Raw genomic sequence first — 17,680 nt, forward strand, 5'->3', positions numbered from 1 at the left:
TTGGAGTCCATCAGCACCTAAAAGACCAACAAAATATTCCAGAGTATAAGCTTTCATGAGTCATATGGTATCCCACAAAGTGAGCTTTGACTCATGAAAGCCTATAACCTGGAAAATTTTGTTGGTTTTCTTCAAGGTGCCCGTGGACATGAATTTTGTTCTGCTACTACAGACTAGGAGAGCCAGCGTGGTGTAGTGGTTAAGATGTCGGACTACGATCTGGGAAACCCAGGTTCGAATCCCTAGTCTGCCATGGAAACGTGCTGGGTGGCCTTGATGTGATCTTGCTGGGTCACTCTCAGCCTCGACCCTGGCAAGTATTTGGGGAGGGGCTATGGCTCAGTAGCAGAGCGTCTGCTTGGCATGCAGAAGGTCCCAGGTTCAATCCCTGGTATCTCCAGTTAAAGGGACTAGGCAAGTAGGTGATGTGAAAGACCTCTGCCTGAGACCCTGAAGAGCCGCTGCCAGTCTGAGTAGACAATACTGACTTTGATGGATCAAGGGCCTGATTCAGTATAAGGCAGCTTCATGTGTTCATGGGAGCCTGTAAGCAATACCAGGGGTGTGACGTGGAGGCAGGCAATGGCAAACCACCTCTGAACTTCTCTTGCCTTGAAAACCGTACAGGGTTGCCTTAAGTCAGCTGGGACTTGACGGCAAAAACACCCCACAACAACAACTACAGATTAATGTGGCTACCCACCTGAAACTTCAACAATCTTGTTCCTCAATAGTACAATAGGATTTTCCAAGTACTGGTCCCCAGGCTGTGAAGGAGAACCCTGGGCATCAATGATTTAAAATAAGAACGGAGAAGCCTCAATACATTACCGGTGGCAGCATGGCCCTGATCTCCACATACTGTATGTTATCTTCATAGAGCTCCAACAGACCCTGATAGAAATAGTCCTTGAACACAGGTGCGTAGGAGATAAGACCAGAGGCAGTGATGAAGACATTTTCAAATCTTCTCCAAACAGAAGCCTGGGATGGGTAGGCCGCCTCCGGGGCATCGGTTACTAGAGACATGTTCCTCAACAAACTGGGGAAAGAAAGAGGGAGGGGGAGTTTCATGATAGTTGGATTACTTTTGCCTTTGTCAGCAGAAGAGATGGAAAATCTAGCTAAACCAACCATGTATGAACAAAAAAAAAAGTATTATTTACCCCCACCCACTTGATCATGTGCATTCAGAAATAAATACCATAAAGTTTGAAGGGATTTATACCACCAACGAATACCAGGGTTGCTGTGCAGAGGAAGGCACTGGCAAACCACCTCTGTTAGTCTCTTGCCATGAAAACCCCATAAAGGGGTCGCCATAAGTCGGCTGCGACTTGATGGCACTTTACACACTTTACACACACACATTCCCTATCAAGTATGCAAGGATTACATAGCTAGGGCCAATCAAAGGGCGGGATTTGGCATGGGCCTCTAGCTCAAAGGAAGCCTCAGATTTAAGGTAAAGGTCCCCAGTGCAAGCACCGGGTCATTCCGGGCCAAATATGATAGCTCCACTCTTTTATCAGTTTTCTCCATTTTGCAATTTTACTGGGTGTAGGTGAAGCAGAACTCTTCTTGTTAGCTGTGCAAAAAAATAGCAACAAATGCCTTCTGCTCGATTCCCCCTGTATTTACCAGCCCTGTTCAGCAAGAGGGAAAGAAATCCACAAATGCAAGCAGCCAGCAACGTGCATTGTTACTGTGTAAACTGCTGTCAAGCCGCAGCCAATTTATGGCAACCCAGTAGGGATTTCAAGGCAAGGAGCTAACAGAGGTAGTTCGCCGCTGCCTTCCTCTGCATAGCAACCCTAGAAATCCTTGGTGGTCTTCCATCCAAGGCTAATCAGGGCCGACCCTGCTTAGCTTCTGAGATCTGACGAGATCAGGCTAGCTTGGGTCATTTAGGTCAGGGCACAGTCAGCTCAGCTGTGCTGAGTTAGATGGAATGGAAAAGCACCACTAGTTGTTAGGCTTGCCTAATTGCCTGTAGTTCTACTTGGATAAGGGCTGCTAGCTTTAGTATGACAGGAAGGGTTGCCATCTTCCAGGCGGGGGCATTCTGTTCTCCTGGAACTACAACTATTCCCCTGGAGAAAATGACTTTGGAGGACAGACTGTATGGAAGAAGAGGAGGAGGAAGAAGAGTTGGTTTTTATATGCTGACTTTCTCTACCACTTAAAAAAGGAAAAGGTCTCCTGTGCAAGCACCAGGTCATTCCTGACCCATGGGGTGACGTCTCATCCCGACGTTTCCTAGGCAGACTTTGTTTGCGGGGTGGTTTGCCAGTGCCTTCCCCAGTCATCTTCCCTTTATCCCCAGCCAAGCTGGGTGCTCATTTTACCGACCTCGGAAGGATGGTAGACTGAGTCAACCTTGAGCCGGCTACCCGAAACCAAGTTCCGTCGGGATCAAACTCAGGTCGTGAGCAGAGCTTGGACTGCAGTACTGCAGCTTACCACTATGCGCCATGGGGCTCCAGCCTCAGATTTAGACAGCTGTTAATTTGGGGGGGGGGCATTTGGTAAATCTACAGCTTTTTTCACTGTTTTTATGCCTTGTTTTGTTTTTATCTGTCGTTAGGATGGCCAGGGGAGAAGGAAAGCAGCATGGTATAGTCCAATCTTGTCAGATCTTGGAACCTCCTAAGCAAGGTCAACCCGGGTTAGTATTTGGATGAGAGACCACCAAGTGCTAGATTCGAGTCCAGTAGCACCTTAGAGACCAACAAGATTTTGGAGGTATAAGCTTTTGAGAGTTACAGCTCCCTTCAACTGATACTGACAAAGGAAGCTTTGACTCTTGAAAGTTTATACCTAGAAAATGTTGTTGGTCTCTAAGATGCTGCTGGACTTGAATCTAGCTCTTCTACTGAAGACCAACACCTAGGGTTGCCAGCTCTGGGATGGGAAATACCTGGAGATTTTGGAGGTGGAGCCTGGGAAGGGTGGGGTTTGGGGAAGGGATGGACTTCAGTAGAGTATAATGCACATAGTGCACCCTCCAAAGCAGCCAGTTTCTCCAGGGGGACAGAGCTCTGTTGTCTGGAGATCAGTTATAATTGTGGGAGATCTCCAGGTGCCACCTGGAGGTTGGCAACCCTACCAACACAGCCAGCCTCTATCCATCTCCAGAGTCGAAGTGGAGTCTAGCAGCCCTCTCAGACTACAATCTTGCTCTTTCAGGGGAAGAAGAACCTAATCCAGAGCAGGTTGAGCCTTGTTCCTCAATCATTTTTATCCCAAACTCACAGTACTTCCATTTTGACTGGACTGAGCTTCAGTCTGTTCACCTTCATTCAGTCCCACACAGCCTCCTAAACCTGACACTGGTTAAGCAAGTCTTATTGACTCCCCTGGAGTCAGATGGAGAGGAAAGATACAACTGAGTGACATCTTCACACTGATGACAACTCACTCCCAATCCCCAAATGATCTCTCCCAATGGCTTCATGTAGGTGTTAAAAAGCACTGTTAGAGGGAACAAAATAAAGCCTTGTGGAACCCCATAAACCAGTAGCCATGGGGCAGAACAGAAGTAATCCGGAACTATCTTCTGGAACCTACCCTCAAGAGAAGAGTGGCCCTTTCACTTGCAGGGAAATTTATTGGTGGGCCATTGCCCTAGGGGGACACTGGTGGCCAGAAGCAAGCAGAGCCGAGGCTCAGCAACTCTGCCCAGTCCTCAAGGGCTGCTTGGCACAGACCCTTCATCGGCCATGGTAGCTGACATCAGGTTACCAAGTATCTCCTCCTGCACCGCATCCGGTTTAGGGGATGATGCAGTGGGTGAGCCAATGCCTATTGGCAGCCCTACTGGGCCGAGTGGCCCTGCAGTGCTGGCTTGTAGCAAACCTGGGGCTACTCGGCTTGACTTACTCCAGGGCCTTGACTTACTCGGCTTGACTTACTCCTACTGACCCTCCAGGAAGGACGAAAAAACCACCCCAGCACAATACCATCATGACCCTAACTGCTAGACAGTCCAGAAGGACACCAGGATTTAAGGTAGTAAAGGTGCTGTGGGGTCTCGGAGAACTAATAGGAACACACTCCCCATTCAATGGACTGGTGTAGATTATCCATCAGGGTGACCGAGGCAGTTTCTGTAATCTATCCAGTAGGGATCTAAATAATCAACTTAATCTGGAAACATCTGGAATTGAGAAGACATCACCTTTTCTCCTAAGATTTTGCATAGGAATGGCAGATTGGATGTTGGCCTATAATTACGCAGACTTCATCCAGCTACAATTTCCAGGGTTTTCTGGAGAAGAGTACATAATAAACCAGTGTGATTAGGTGAAAAGTAGCCCTGAAGCAATGGGAATATTATACAGCCAGTGTGGGGTAGTGCTAGACTGTAAGGCTAGGAGCTGGAAGACCCAGGTTTGAATCCCCAGTCTACCATGGAAGCTCGCTGGGTGACCCTGGACCAGGTCACTCTGTCTCAGACTCAGTCAAAGCATGGCTGTTGTTAGGAAAAAATGGAGGAGGGGAGAAAACTGTCACCTGCTGTGAGTCCCCATTGGGGGGAAAGTGGGGGACAAATTCTCACATTGGCGAGAAATGTGGGGGATAATTATATAAGTAAATAAGAGCAAGAGAAAGAATATTAATAACCCAATGCCTGGAAGCTGGGATATTTACCATTTAAACTAGCCATAATTTTATCATAAAGTACAGTGTAATCCAGTGGAGAGTTACTCCAGTCTACACACACAGATTTTACAAGGCATAGATGGGAGTAACTCTGCAAAAGGTTGCACTGGAAGAAGCCCACTGAGATTTCAGATTTGGTAGGTGTAGATGGAGAACGTAGCTGAGAGAACACATCTAGACTTGCATGTAGGGATGAGAGGCCTCCTACTACAGTGGGAGGTACCTGAGGCACCGGTGGGAGGAAATGAGGGGCGGGGAGCACTCATCAGCATTGAGCTGATGCAGTCATGTCATTTCTGCTAAAAACAAGAAGTGGCATATGGATGCTCTAGCATTTTACAAAAACTCTATCATAAACCATAGAGTTTCTGTAAATGCTAGAGCATCTAAAGACGTCACTTCCAGTTGTTACTAGAAGTGACATAAGCACATGGACGAGACACTGGCATGCCAGACTCCACCCTCAATTCCTCCCAGTTATTGCTGCCTGCAGCCTGGCAACCATACTTGCATCGTCTCCTTTATTTATTTGTTTTACTTCATTTATACCCTCCCTTTCTCCCCAAAGTAGCAGGGTACATATTTTATTCTCACAACAACACTGTGCGATAGGTAGGGTTGCCAGGTCCCTCTTCACCACTGGCAGGAGGTTTTTGGGGCGGAGCCTAAGGAGGGCAGGGTTTGGGGAGGGAAGGGACTTCAATGCCATAGAGTCCAATTGCCAAGGTGGCTGTTTTCTCCAGGTGAAATATCTCTATCCGTTGGAGATCACTTGTAATACCAGGAGATCTCCAGCTAGTAGCTGGAGGTTAGCAACCCTAGAGATAGGTTAGGCTGAAGCATGTATGATTGGCCCAAGATCACCTAGCAATCTTCCACGGAGGCGGGGGACTCAAGCCTTTGCCTCTCAGATCGAGGTCCAATACCTCCAAACACTCTATGGAAACCATAGAGTTTTGGGGCAAGTGCTAGAGTGTCCCACAATGCAATGCTGGCACTGTCGCATCAGGCCAGAATTAATGTCATTGTGCAGGGGACGCTGAGAGCTGCCCCCAAAAATGCCTCCCTAAAGCTCCCACCGGTTGCCAGGAAGGACCTGGCAATCCTACTCACATCTCATGAGATTACCAGTACAGGTTCTTCTGTGGAAGTATGATGGGTGGCCACCTGGGGGAGAACCTTCTCTATAGTGATTAATTGTCAGAGTCATGTTATTTATATGCGGGAAGTCCTCAAATTGGGCGTTCTGACGGTTGCTTTTGAATACAGCCTTTCGAATGTCTGCGCACACAATGAACAGCTCGCCAGTCATTCCAACTTTCCTGCTTCCTGGTTCTTGTTAATGATTACTGGGATTTAAAGATTTTGAACAGTTAGAGAAGAAGAAGAAGAGTTGTTTTTTATATGCCGACTTTCTCTACCACTTAAACCACTTAGCAGTTAAATACCACCAGTTCAGATATTTAAAAGGGGGGGGGGAGTCCCAAATGAAATGTATTTAAGTTCTTGATTTCTATGCCCATTTGACATTGTTGCTACAGACTCAACAACAAGGTCTTTCCCATTTGGGGCTATCCATTCCAGAATATGCCGGCGTCAAGAACGAGAACCAGCATGCCCATCAGCTGTGACAAAATATGCAAATTATCTCTGTGTGACATCCTGGCGGTTGCGGTCTCTCTGTCTGGGCTCTTCATCAGTAGCTCGCTCTGCGCCTAGGCCTCATTCCTTCGCTATGACAACAGTGGCCACGTCCAGCGATTAGTCGATGTTTTGATGCCTTGCCTGATCACGGCCTCGCCAATTAAAAGTACACATCATTACACACGTGAGAACTGGAATTGAATTCGTACTTCTCATCTCATCCTCAAAAAAAAAAAACTTTACTGTTCATTGGGAAAATGGTACTCCTACAAGCCCGCAAACAGCAGCGATGCCAATTCTCATAAAAACAAAGTAGCGTTGGGCCTGGTCAGCAGATGGGATGGGAGACCATAAAATGGAGTCTGCTTGCCACACATTTAATATGCCAGCTGCTGTTATCTTACCTAAGGAGTCCCTTCTTGTGCTTTGGGCGGCCGTTATTTCTCACTCCATTTGGTTATTTATTACTTTTATTAAATGGGATAGGGGACGGTAAGGAAAGAGACTACAAATCAAACAGCCGTGCCACATCCAGGGTGAGGTTTTTTTTTTTTTTTATGTGCCCACCAGTCAGGGAATTCAGAGTTAAGGTTTCCACAGCAACCTTAACTCTGCCCTCTTGTGCATGACAATGGGGGTCTTTCGTTACATTAGCACACAAAAGATCAGGCCAGTGCAAGAAACTACTCCGTAAACAATGCCACATAATGGAAAGGAAATGAACCATAGCTAGAGAAGCGCACACAGCAGCAGCATTTTGTGCTAGTTTATGTGGAGTAGTAACTGGCATTTCGGACCCGTTCTGAAGAGGAACAGCTTATGTGGTGACATAGCAAGCATCACCCTAGAAACCAGGAATGAATGGAGTGCTTAGAGGCATCTTTTGCTAACTTATCTGAAAGTACCAGAGAAGGCCAAAGGGTGGGAACTTTACAAGATCTCTTCAGACCCATGATGGTGGGGGAAATGTTTTGAGGGTGGGGAGGGCTATGATTTAGTACAAGGCCCAGACACACCATATGTTTACTCCACTCAGAATTAAGTCTCACTGTAAATCTTACCCAGCACTGTAGTCTATAGGACTAGCTCCCAGGTAGTGCCAAGCTCACCCTAGTTTTTGTGTTAAGTTCTTTAGCTTCTGCAATGTTCACACATCACAATTCTTGCAAAAATCAAAAACCGCCGGTTCCCATCCCCTTCTCATTATACTCTCAAACTGAAAGCAGAAGGTATGGGGGTGGGGGGAGGAAGAGACAAAAGGGATGTTTTTGCCTTGACAGATTAAACTGGTTGGCCCCAACACCTACCCAGTCATGAAGCAACATGAAGGGACTGCTGTGGGAACAAATTCCAGAGGGGGGCACTATTTTCCTGCCTCCGCTTTTCATCTCCTGTAATTTCAGCGCAAAACTGACGCTGACCTGGCACAGATCTGATTTAAAGATGGGTTTCTTCTACTTTGCTAGGACAAAATTCATATGCGTACAAAATGGCCCCAAACGGCTCAGAAGCACTCTGTGCAAAGTTCATTTGGGCATTTATTGGGAATAAATCCCATTTTACTGGGATTTATTCCCAAGTGTCCCTACACTAAAAGTGTGTTTATTTAGTACACGTGCACCCCACCCTTCCTCCAGGGAGCTTATGGTGGCATGCATCAGTCTCCCCTTCTCCGTTTGACTCCCATAAAAACTCTGTAAAGTAGGTTAGGTTGAGACAGACTGATTTGCCCAATATGAGTATATGAGTGTATATGTCTTTATTTAATTATTTTATATATGCTTAATTTAAAATGTTGCTTTAATGTTGCAAAGTTTCAATGTTTTGATGTTTGCTGCCTTGGGGGCCCTATTTTGGTGGCAAGGCAGCACAGAAATGTTTTTAAATAAAGTAAAATAAAAATCTAAGCAGAAGATTAGATGGGGAATATTAATAGCACACATAATAAAAACAATAACAATAAATTATTGTTGTTGTTGATATTAATAACGATAATAATCCTCTTGTGCTAAAAGGATGGGCCCCATAACAGTACATAAGAACATAAAAAAATCCATGCTGGATCAGACCAAGGCCCATCAAGTCCAGCAGTCTGTTCACATAGTGGCCAACCAGGTGCCTCCAGGAAGCCCCCAAACAAGACGACTGCAGCAGCACCATCCTGCCTGTGTTTCACAGTATCTAACATATTCGGCATGCTCCTCTGAGACTGGAGAGAATAGGTATGCATCATGACTAGTATCCATTTTAACTAGTAGCCATGAATACTCCTCTCCTCCATGAACATGTCCACTCTCCTCTTAAAGCCTTCCAAGTTGGCAGCCATCACCACATCCTGGGGCAGGGAGTTCCACCATTTAACGATGCGTTGTGTGAAGAAATACTTCCTTTTATCAGTTTTGAATCTCTCGCCCTCCAGCTTCGGCAGATGACTCCATGTTCTAGTATTATGAGAGGGAGAAAAGCTTCTCCCTGTCCACTCTCTCCAAACCATGCATAATTTTATAGACCTCTATCATGCCTCCCCTTAGCCGCCTTCTTTCTAAGCTAAACAACCCTAAGTACAATTCGCCTATGGCAATCCCAGTCTGTCACCCACCTGTTATCAAATTCAGTCACATTGCTCAGAGTCTGGCGGTAGGTCTCTAACAACATCCACTCAGAGCAACCAGGAAGCACTTCCTTAGGAGGGCGAAACTTGGAGAATTTGAATTGGACGTCCCCCAAAGGGAAGAAGCAGATGTGGCAATCAGGAAGGTAGCTGGCATACTTTACCAGCCAGTCGGCACTCAGAATGGCATAGTCGTGCAGGTGTAAAACGCCCCCTGTGTAGGAAGTGAATGGAATAATAGCATATGATCAACGTTTGGGAAAACTGAAGATAGCTAAAAAGGCAAATGCGATCTTGGGCTGCATCAACAGAAGTATAGTGTCCAGATCACATGAAGTGATGGTATCGCTTTACTCTTCTCTGGTAAGACCTCACCTAGAGTATTGTGTTCAGTTTTGGGCACCGCAATTTCAGAAAGATGTAGACAAGCTGGAACGTGTCCAGAGAAGGGCAACAAAGATGGTGAGGGGTCTGGAGACCTATGAGGAAAGGTTGAAGAAGCGGGGTATGTTTAGCCTGAAGAGGAAAAAGACTGAGAGGGGAATATGATAACCATCTTCAAGTGCCGATTTGTTTTCTGTTGCCCCAGAAGGTCGGACCACAACCAACAGGTTGAAATTAAATCAAAAGAGTTTCCATCTAGCATTAGGAAGAATTTTCTAACAGTTAGAATGGTTCCTCAGTGGAACAGGCTTCCTCGGGAGGTGGTAACTGCTCCTTCCCTGGAGGTTTTTAAGCAGAGGCTAGATGGCCATCTGTCAGCAATGCTGATTCTATGACCTTAGGCAGTTCATGAAAGGGAGGGCATCTAAGCCATCATCTGGGCATGGAGTAGGGGTCACTGGGTGTATGTGGGGGAGGTAGTTGTGAATTTCCTGCATTGTGTAGGGGGTTGGACTAGATGACCCTGGTGGTCCCTTCCAACTCTATGATTTATTCTATGATTCTCTATCTGCATTGTAATGTATGAAGGGATTTGCTGGTGGTGATGAACTTTCACACATGCCAAATAATGCACTTTCAATCCACTTTCAATGCACATTGAAGCTGGATTTTGCTTTGTGAAACGGCAAAATCCACTTGCAAGCTATCATTAAAGTGCATTGAAAGTGGATTGAAAGTGCATTGTTCAGCATGTGTGAAAGTGCCCAACAACTGCGGGAGTGACCAGCTGTGCTACTGTAATGCTATGGGAAGATGGGGCAGGCAAAGGAGCCCCCCCCCTGCAATTGACTGAGTGATCCTAGAGACAAAAAGCAGATCAGTTTAAGGAGCAGAAGAAAAACACAACAGCCTATAAAAGGAGAAATACACAAGCGCTTGGAGAGGGCAGTAGACCAAAGGAAGCAGGGGGCAGAACGGGAAAGCTGGGCTTTAGAAGACATTGATCCAGATGAATGAAGGTAAGATGAGAAGGTCAAATCAGGGAGTCTGAGAGAAGAAGGAAGAGACAATACGAGACATTGAGTATGGTCCCATTCATCATGACATTTATGCTCAGGCCTGGTGCTTCTTGGAATCTCTCATGGATCCTAGCATTTGTGGGCAAGCCACCAGCTCCACTGAGCCTGGATGTTCTGCCGGTAACACATGCTTCATTGAAAGTAAGAGCTATGTAGTGGAAAAGATAGGTACATTATGTACACCTAACTAGTCTAGCCAATTTGGCACCTTCTTTACTAAACCCTTTAAACAGTCTCTTCAAGTAATCACGATGACCCTCCAGAGCACAAAACACCACAGAGCACCAGGGAATTCTGGGTCAGTTATACTTACCTTTTGGCATCTGCTTTAAGATTCTGAACACAGCACTCTGATCAATGAGGGCTTTGGCCTTGAAGAAATGCATGCTGGGTGGAAAGAGCCCTGTACGCATCGCTTCGACCACTTCTGCCTCCTTGAGGCGCATGAGCTTCTGGTCAGCATGTTCCTCGCGTTTATCCAGCACAAGGTTGCCCCCAATCCGACGAGCATTCTCCTTTTCCATGAGGGAGGCCCGATCAATCCATAAGGGTAGGGACACACAAAGGGAAACCCAGCTGAAAATGAAGATTACTCCGCATCCACTTTTTTTAGTCACCTGAGGCATCTTTCTTGACACAGCTGGAAAATATCACAACAAGCTCAAATCAAACACGATGAAAATGGAATCTTCATTATTTTCTGCACAGAAATTGGATGATGAGCTACAGAACAGAGGTCCATATTCTTCACCTGATGCTGAATTAATTCAAGAATAGGATACTTTCTTCTTCATGCTAGGTTCGAGTCCTGTAGTACCCCAGAGACCAACAAGATTTTTGAGGTATAAGCTTTCAAAAGTCAAGGTTCCCTTTGTCAGATACCTTCAGCAAGGTACCTTCATCAGGTATCTGACGAAGAGAGCTTTGACTGTCGAAAGCTTATACCTCAAAAATCTTGTTGGTCTTTCAGGTGCACTGGACTCGAACCTAGCTTTTCTACTGCAGACCAACACAGCAACACTCTGGTGTTTTATGCATGGTTGCTTAACCCTCCTTTATTCCATGTTTCAGCCAGGATCAAATTTTTGGGAATGCACGTTACCTCATTCTTTGGAAGCTCAACGCTGCTTCAACGCAAAACGAACCCAGCTTTTCCCATTCCTCTTCTGGACCGAGTAAAACCGTTCTTCCTGGCTCATTCCAGAGCCACAGAGCGAGCTTACACCTTTCTTGGGTTGAGCTTCGCCCCACCCTTTTCCAAACCCTTCTTCAAGGCAGCCAAAGAGGGGAAGCACAGAAGATTGGCTTCTCTCACAGCCAATCACGAAGCAGTGTGTAAAGAGGCAGGATTTCAAGTGCTTCCTGCTACCTTGGAGCTCTTTCAGAGCAAAAGAAAGGCTTTTTTAAAACAAGGCTTGGATTCCTCCCCCCCCTTCTTTCAGATTGCTCCGTTTTTTGTTTTTTTGTTCTTAAAATGCTTTTTTATGCGGCAGTTGGGTCGGGGGGGTGGAAGAAGTCTTCTCTCAGGGTGAGTTGCGAAGTCAGCCAATTACAGAGCAGCATTTAAAGGGGTGGGACTTGAGTTGAGCTTGGGAGACTGCTTTTCTGTATTCATGCCTCCATTAGCACACAGTTTCATCCCTGATCATTCCAGCCAATGCATACAGTTTCCCCCAATCAGGGTTACTTTGATCCTGGCTGAAACGGGGACTAAAGGAGGTTAAAGCGACCATACATAAATGACCTCTGAAACTTTTTTTCTTCAAGCACTTCTCCAAGTGCTCAACCAGTCCCAAACCATATATCTTTAATCAGTCTCCAGCAGCGGCTGAGATCATGTGTGCTGCTACACATGAACAGATGAAGCTGCCTTATACTGAATCAGACCCTTGGTCCATCAAAGTCAGTAGTGTCTACTCAGAGTGGCAGCGGCTCTCCAGGGTCTCAGGCAGAGATCTTTCACATCACCTCCTTGCCTGGTCCCTTTAACTAGAGATGCTGGAGTCTGAACCTGGGACATTCTGCATGTCAAGCAGATGCTCTACCACTGAGCCACAGCCCCTCCCCTGGTACTGGATTTACACTTTTAAAAACAGAAAAGAGTAACTAGGAGAGAAAGATAAAGAGAAGAGTTGTTTTTTTATATGCTGACTTTCTCTACCACTTACGGAAGACTCAAACCAGCTTACAATCGCCTTCCCTTCCCCTCCCCACAACAGACACCCAGTGAGGTGGGTGGGGCTGAGAGAGTGTGACTTGCCCAAGGTCACCCAGCTGGCTTTGTATGTAGGAGTGGGGGAACAAATCCAGTTCACCAGATTAGCGTCTGCCGCTCATGTGGAGGAGCGGGGAATCAAATCCGGTTCTCCAGATCCACAGCTCCAAACCACCGCTCTTAACCACTACACCACGCTGGCTCTCCTATTGCATGACCACCTCCAACACATGGGCCATGAGTTCTCACCCAGCATATTCTCCACATAGTCCAGCACACCTTTGCATTGCAAGCACACCTTTCCACAGATATACATCGGATTTAACATTCACGATAAAGCATCACTAAAGTCACTTCATCCACTGTCTTACTGAGTTAAATATAAGAATAATAGAGATTATAACTGCAGACTTCCAAACTTTGTAGCCAAAGGACAAGATGAACCTGGGTTTCCCTAAAGCAGCACACTGTGCGGTACTTAACAGTGGTCCCCTCAATAACAAATTTAGGTGTGTTAACTTGTGACATTGCAAAGTGCATATGAGAGAGGATCAGAGCCATAAGGGTGGTCATCTAATATTCTGTGTCCCCCATTTTTGATTTGAGCTCCCTCCTTGCCGTTCCCGGGACTTCCTATTGTTACTTTCTCCTGCCACTCCTACATTCTAGCCTGATTTAGCGGCAAACAGCCTTAGGAAAACTGAGTCAGTAGCAAACACAAAGAACACCAGCTTGGTTACAGCCATAGATTACGTGACACTTCAGGAAAAGACATTCCAGCAATTCACTCACTCTGTTGACTTTTCCTTCCTGGTGTTCAGCGCTCCAAACAACTGCAAAGGGCTCTTTCTCAGGAGATCACAGCGTCTCGGCAAAGGGGCAGGCAGGTACGGCTGATGGTCCAGAACTGCCCTGCTAATAAGGAACAGCCCAAAAACAACTCATTCAACTTCCTGGTACACGATGAAAATCTGTTACTCAACTGCCCATTTTTAGGGGCACGCCCAAGGTCATTGCACAACCAAGAAAGGGGAAAAGAAAAGAAATACAATAGCTTCAGCCCTGTGCATACTTTCTTGGGAGTAAATACCATTAAATTCAGTGAGCCTTGCTTTATGGAACGTGCATGAAATTGGGATGAGCTGGGCGTTACAGAGGGCAACCTCTTTCTCACTCAAACACACACACACAAACAGGGTGTACTTACAGTGCTATCCTAAGTGTGATGTTTTTGGGAGGGATTTGCTTAACGTTGCCAACCCCCTGGTGTACGGTTGCCAACCTCCAGGTAGCACCTGGAGATCTCCCACTATTACAGTTGATTCTCCAGACGATCGAGATCAGTTCCCCTGGAGAAAATGGCCACTCTGGAGGGTGAACTCTATGACATTGTACCCTGCTGAGATCCCGCCCCTCTCCAAACCACGCGCCCCCCAGGCTCCACCCCAGAGCTGGCAATTCTATCCTGGTGGGGCCTGGAATTCTCCTAGAATTACAGCTGATCTCCAGGCTACGGAGATTAGCTCCCCGGGGTGGGTTCTATGGCATCCTGTCCCTTCTGATCCCCTTCCCCTCTGCAAACCCCGCTCTCCCCAGGCACTGCCCCCAAATCTCCAAGAATTTCCCGAGCCGGAGTTGGCAACCCCAGCTTTGCTTCAATGGATATATCTCCTTGACACTTCCTTATGGTTGTAGGAACATGAGTGCATCCCACCTAACTCCCAGGAACTGCGAGTAAAATCGCAGTATTTCTTTGAGGGGAGTGTGTATATGCATTGATATGTCTCTTTATATTACCAGAAAGAGTTGGTTTTTATATGCCGACTTTCTCTACCACTTAAGGGAGGCTCAAACCGGCTTACAATCGCCTTCCCTTCCCCTCCCCACAACAGACACCCTGTGAGGTAGGTGGGGCTGAGAGAGCTCAAAGAGAGCTGTGACTGGCCCAAGGTCACCCAGCTGGCTTCATGTGTAGGAGTGCGGACACAAACCCAGTTCCCCAGATTAGCCTCCACCGCTCATGTGGAGGAGTGGGGAATCAAACCCGGTTCTCCAGGTCAGAGTCCACCACTCCAAACCATGCTCTTAACCACTACACCACACTGGCCCAAAGGGGTTCATTTATTTGCTGACTTCATTTATACCCTGCCTTTATCCCTGATTGGAACCCAAAGCTTACATTGCTCTCCTCCATTTAATCCTCACAAAAACCTTGTGAGGTAGGTTACGCTGAAAGTATGTGATAGGCCTAAGGTTACCCAGCAAGCTTCTGTGGAGGAGTGGGGATTCAAACCTTGGCCACCCAGATCACAGTTCACCATTCTAACCACTACACCACACTGGCTCTCTCTTCATGCTAGATTAATACAGTGAAGGAGTGAGGAATATTTCGCTTCTAAAGAAGTGAAGTCAGACCAAGATGGGTTGGAGGAGTCATGCCATTCATCATTAGTGATGACACAGGCACTAGCCATTAGGTACTCATCATGACAATAGCACAATCACAGTTCAAACTGCAGAAACAATTGTGATAGGTATGTTAGGTCGCAGATGAGAGAAGAGAAATGGTATCTTCCCAATAATAAAATATGTAAGTGCTTCACTGAGGGAAGATATCTGGATTCCTCTTGACAAATTCTTGGGAAACTCCAACTGGCTGTGACCTCGGAAAGCAGGCAGCTGAACAAAGTGGAACTTATTTGCGCCCCAGAAACTGAGATTCTAAACTAGGATCAAGCCTTGGTTTAGAATACCAGTTTATGGGAAGAAACAATATCCAATTTATTGTCGAAGGCTTTCACTGTCAGAGTTCATTGGTTCTTGTAGGTTATCCGGGCTGTGTAACCGTGGTCTTGGAATTTTCTTTCCTGACGTTTCGCCAGCAGCTGTGGCAGGCATCTTCAGAGGAGTAACACTGAAGGACAGTGTCTCTCAGTGTCAAGTGTGTAGGAAGAGTCAGAGAGGGGTTGGGTTTGAGCTGAGTACTGTCCTGCAGACTCTGAAGATGCCTACCACTCTGAAGATGCCTGCCACAGCTGCTGGCGAAACGTCAGGAAAGAAAATTCCAAGACCACGGTCACACAGCCCGGATAACCTACAACAACCAATATCCAATTTGACCAGATGGCAGCATTCAGATGTCATTGCAAACAAGTTTGATTCAAGGCTTATGAATAGGGTTGCCAGCCTCCAGGTACTACCTGGAGCCTACAATTACAACTGATCGCCACCCGATAGAGATCAGTTCACCTGGAGAAAATGGCTGCTTTGGCAATTGGACTCTATGGCATTGAAGTCCCTCCCCAAACCCCGCCCTTCGCAGGCTCCACCCCAAAACCTCCCACCAGTGGCGAAGAGGGACCTGGCAACCCTGCTTATGAAACCACGAAACTTTCAATTTTCCAGCCTTCTGGAGGCATCCTGCATGGTGCCAGTGTGGTGTAGTGGTGTGGGTGTGTCTGGTGAGGATCTGGGCGATACTGGTTCGAATCCCCAATCTGCCGTGGAAGCTCACTGGATGACCTTGGGCCAATCTCCCACTCTCAGCCTAACCTACCTAAAACTGGCCCCCAGGTTCAGCATGATCATGGGCGAAAACGCATGGTCACTTAGCCCCGTTCCAGCCCCGTTCCAGCCCCGTTCCCTCCCAGTTTCACCCAGGATCAAATCTTCGCAAACGGACGAGACCTTATTTACTCTTCTTTCAGCCCTGTATCGAGGCGAAATGAACCCGCCTTTTCCCATTCCTCTTCTGGGAGAAACAGAAACAGGGGGAAACACAGATGATTGGCATCTCTCACAGCCAATCGCGAAGCCGTGGTTGAAGCGGCAGGGATTCAACGGATTCCTGCCTGCTGCTACTTCGGAGCTTTTTCCGAGAAAAAGAAAGTCTTTTTTTAAAACGAGGCTTGGATTCCCCCCCCCCCTTCTTTCAGGTAGTTCCGTTTTTTGTTTTTTTTTAGTTCTTGAAATGCTTTTAAAATTACAAGGGAGGGGGGAAGCCTCCATTAGTCAATTCGAAAGGACCAATCACCAGGAGCTGGGGGGCGGGGAGGGCTTACTCAGCAGGAACCCGCATTTTCTGTTTACATGGATCCATTTGCACACAGTTGAGTCCCTGCTAATTCCAGGTAATGCGGGCTCATTTGATCCTGGGTGGAACGGGGACGGAACTGGGCTAAGTGACCATGCGTTTTCGCCCCATTTCGTGCCTGGGTTATCAGCCGAAGCCAGGGATGTTATTTGCAATGGAAGGTAAGGTTGTCTGTGGAAGGCATAACTCAACGGAAAACAGAGCTGGGGTTTCAAAACGGGCCCCTGGCTTCAGGACGATCATGGGTGTTACCGTTATCTCCTACAAAAGGCAAGATAACTCAGACTAGGAAGTCCCGATTCCCTTCTTTTTTTGACTAGGGTTGCCAGGTCCCTCTTCGCCACCGGTGGGACGTTTTGGGGCAGAGCCTGAGGAGGGCGGGGTTTGGGGAGGGTAGGGACTTCAATGCCATAGAGTCCAATGGCCAAAGAGGCCATTTTCTCCAGGGGGACTGATCTCTGTCGGCTGGAGATCCGTTGTAACAGTGGGAGGTCTCCAGCTACTAACTGGAGGCTGGCAACCCTATTTGTCAAACAAACCTGAATTACAAAAATAGAGAACACTGAAATGAAAACAGAATAACAGCACATGAAAAAATATTAAACGTGACCATAGGAATTCAGTGCAATCCACCGTGAATCGTATTTGTTCCAGTGCAAGCCTTTGTGAGTCAGAACTCACTTCATCAAATGCAATGGAGCGTTCATCCAAAGGAGCCGAATTGATATAAAGCAATGGAAATTGTGAGAAAAAGTGAAAAAAAGTAAGCGACTGAGCTCCTTCCCCCCCCCTCCACAAGCCCTTTTCCATTGCTGAAATGTTGCTAGTCTTTAAGGTGCTACCAAACTACTGTTCAATTTCACTTCAACCACCACGCACCGCCACCCCTCCGGAATTCCTTTTTATTGACTCATCTTCATCTGGGGGTTATGCCCACTCTTAGCCGTGCCCTTTCTTGCTCCAGGCCAACAGGCAGAACTAGATAAGCT

At 46.8% G+C, this 17,680-nt stretch overlaps 1 protein-coding gene across 1 annotated transcript in view; it reads right to left on the minus strand.

The window, feature by feature from the left end:
• The window catches only part of ADA2 (adenosine deaminase 2), a 28,362-nt gene extending 17,353 nt beyond the window's left edge, over window positions 1–11,009 (minus strand). The window contains exons 1-3 of the mRNA XM_056846933.1: window positions 10,697–11,009; window positions 8,909–9,134; window positions 832–1,042 (exon numbers count right to left, since the gene is read on the minus strand). Of these exons, the coding sequence (XP_056702911.1) occupies window positions 832–1,042; window positions 8,909–9,134; window positions 10,697–11,009 (750 nt within the window). The remainder of the gene's footprint in view (window positions 1–831; window positions 1,043–8,908; window positions 9,135–10,696) is intronic.
• Between the last annotated feature and the right edge of the window lie 6,671 nt (window positions 11,010–17,680).

Source organism: Euleptes europaea, chromosome 3 (genome assembly GCF_029931775.1).
Source record: "Euleptes europaea isolate rEulEur1 chromosome 3, rEulEur1.hap1, whole genome shotgun sequence".
NCBI classification, from domain to species: Eukaryota; Metazoa; Chordata; class Lepidosauria; order Squamata; family Sphaerodactylidae; genus Euleptes; species Euleptes europaea.